General features: G+C 38.9%; 1 protein-coding gene across 1 annotated transcript; it reads right to left on the bottom strand.

Moving 5' to 3' along the window:
• Positions 1-1,351: 1,351 nt before the first annotated feature.
• Positions 1,352-2,283, bottom strand: LOC110802070 (uncharacterized). Its single transcript, XM_022007491.2, has one exon. The coding sequence runs from the start codon at positions 2,164-2,166 to the stop codon at positions 1,597-1,599; it is 570 nt and encodes a 189-aa protein (XP_021863183.1). The 5' UTR covers positions 2,167-2,283; the 3' UTR covers positions 1,352-1,596.
• Positions 2,284-2,492: the final 209 nt, after the last annotated feature.

The raw sequence follows: 2,492 nt of genomic DNA, 5'->3' as shown, positions 1-2,492 counted from the left end.
GCCAGAAAGTATCTAGCGTCCAAGGAAGAAGTGTTTAAGCTCGTCTCTTTACAATAGTGTTGATTTCTCTTTCTTTCAAATTAGTTGTGCCGAGTCTGGTTCTAGTATTGTCGAGTCTTGTGTTAGTAGTGTTGATTCTGGTTGTTTGAGTTGTTCTGATAGTGTTAGTTGTGTCGCCCATGAATTGGCCGTAGGCTGATAGTAATGGGCTTTTTTATGTTTCCTTTAATTTTGCTACATGTATGTAATTCCTGCCAAATAAAAAACAAAATTTAAAAATAAATATTTGTCAATCCTCAAATCATAGAAAAGAAGTGATTCACCTTCCCATCAAATGAAGAGGTAGGGGGCGGGGTTCATTTTGGTCTATACTTGAAAAAGACGATAATTGCCCATTATCTCACATATCTGAACCATTTGATTTCTGGTGTGAGCAAAGTGATTAATGTATTTGCAAAAAGAAAGTGAGATCCTTAACTTAGGAAGAGAAAAAACATGAACTCAGGTTAGGAACCAAGGCAGAACTGAAGAAAAGTGATATCAAAACTGAGGACTAGGTGGTCTATTAAGTTGAATACCTTCTTGACCAACCTTTTCCAGAAAACACTCTTACTAATAGATCCGAAACCCAAAATCTAACTTCAACAACACACCTATCCCCACAAGACAATGAGAAAACAGAAAACAAAATCTAATCCAGGAAACAGGAGCATTTATGAAAGAAACAAAATTATCCAGAAGCCAAGAGCATCTACCATCAGAGACAAGTCATGCCCACCATCTCCCTCTAAACAGAAAACAGAAGCAAACTAATCCAGAATCAAATTCTTAGTAAGATTCTACTCAAACTGGACCCGAGGGGGAAGGCAAATCACTATATTAAGCTAATGAAAAGTAAAAAACTTCAACTTCATTGTCCTCGTCTACATACATCCTTAAAACCCTTAATATTGAGCAATAACACATATCAATGAACTCCAGAAGATATCTGGACCAAAAAGAAGAGGACAACTTGGTTCCAGACAAATCCCCCGGCACAAACTGGTCCTTGAAAATCCTTCTGTTCAAGCAGTTCAACTCCATCATGAACTAGAGCATGGAAAAAAAAGAGTTGAAGAGGGGCAAGTATTTCTTGTACCAACGAGTTAGATATGTCCAGCTACCAGATCTAGGGGAAAAAACAGGATATTTGTTACCTAAGAGGCAACCACATAGGTAAGAGACCAGCTAAAAACACAAAATACATCCACAGAAGCTAAAAAAAACCTAGATTAAGAAAGGCATGAGCTTTTGCACACTATCTCTTTCTACTATCTCAACTAGGCTTGACAAGAACCAACTCACTTCCAAATTGTCAATCACAAACATATATATAAAGAGAGCTTTTATAATCCAACAGTTTGTCGTGTTTGCTATAAATAGTGATTTTATAATCCAACAGTTTATCAATCGACAAACATACAAAATAGGATGGATTAAGCACAGCCATTGCAGCTCGAATGAACAAATATAGAAACAAACGTTTCGGACTAATATCACAAGTCATACATACCTACTAACAAAAATGTCTCACTTCGATCCAAAAACCCAACAAAATCAAAGCTCGTCCTCCAACCTCAAATACTCACCAATATCACCCTGATGAATAACCACCATAGTTTGTGGGTCCGATTTACGAACATCCTTGGTCGATTTGGTGGCGATTCCGAAACCCAAAGGAACATCAGACATAGAATAAACAACAATCCCATCACCAGCATTAATATCTTCCGTAATCCTCCCTAAATGAGCCTTCAACACAGCATTCCCATACAAAAATGACATCTCCGAGGTAGGTTTAAGCCATACCTTGTGCTTCGCGTTCGGGGCCAGGATAGATAGAGCGTGAATTGTGAGATGGAAGTTGCCATTGTGGGTGAACTTCCCAACTTGTACTCCTAGCGAAACCAACAGCTCCTTCGAAACGTTTGTTGCGCGTTTCACGAGTGATTCACTAGCGTAGTATACACGATTCTTCTGGAGGCGGAAGCAGTAGCGGCCTGGGAGCGGGTCCTGGGCGGGGCCTTCGTACGATGGGTTGTCGACGATGTTCTTGAGGTTGTTGCCGACGAACTTGAAGAGCTTCTCGAAGACGATGGTGGTTTCTTGTTCGTCTAGGGTTCTCATCTTCTAGTTTATTAGTGGTAGCTGAAGGTGGCGTTAATGGCGGCGATTAGGGTTTTAGGGAATACGTAAAGAAGAGGTTCACTTTGGTCAAAAGGGAGAGGGTTTAAGTATTTAAAGGGAATTAGAAATTACAATAAATAGAGAAATTGTTGTTACTTACTATTGTTGGATGATCGGGTATAATATGATTTTGGTTTGACTTATACAGTTATACACGTATACCCCATCAAAAGGTCTTGCGCGCACAAGGTATACAATAAATTTATTGTACACCAACACAATTTTTATGCAGTTTTTCGTAACTTTAACCTATTTTTCTGTAACTT

The sequence above is a fragment of the Spinacia oleracea genome, chromosome 5 (genome assembly GCF_020520425.1).
Source record: "Spinacia oleracea cultivar Varoflay chromosome 5, BTI_SOV_V1, whole genome shotgun sequence".
NCBI classification, from domain to species: Eukaryota; Viridiplantae; Streptophyta; class Magnoliopsida; order Caryophyllales; family Amaranthaceae; genus Spinacia; species Spinacia oleracea.
This window is presented reverse-complemented; position numbering and strand designations above follow the sequence as displayed.

Excerpts from the sequence above, each read along its gene's own strand:
- LOC110802070 (XM_022007491.2), bottom strand. The coding sequence starts at position 2,166 with ATGAGAACCCTAGACGAACAAGAAACCACCATCGTCTTCGAGAAGCTC.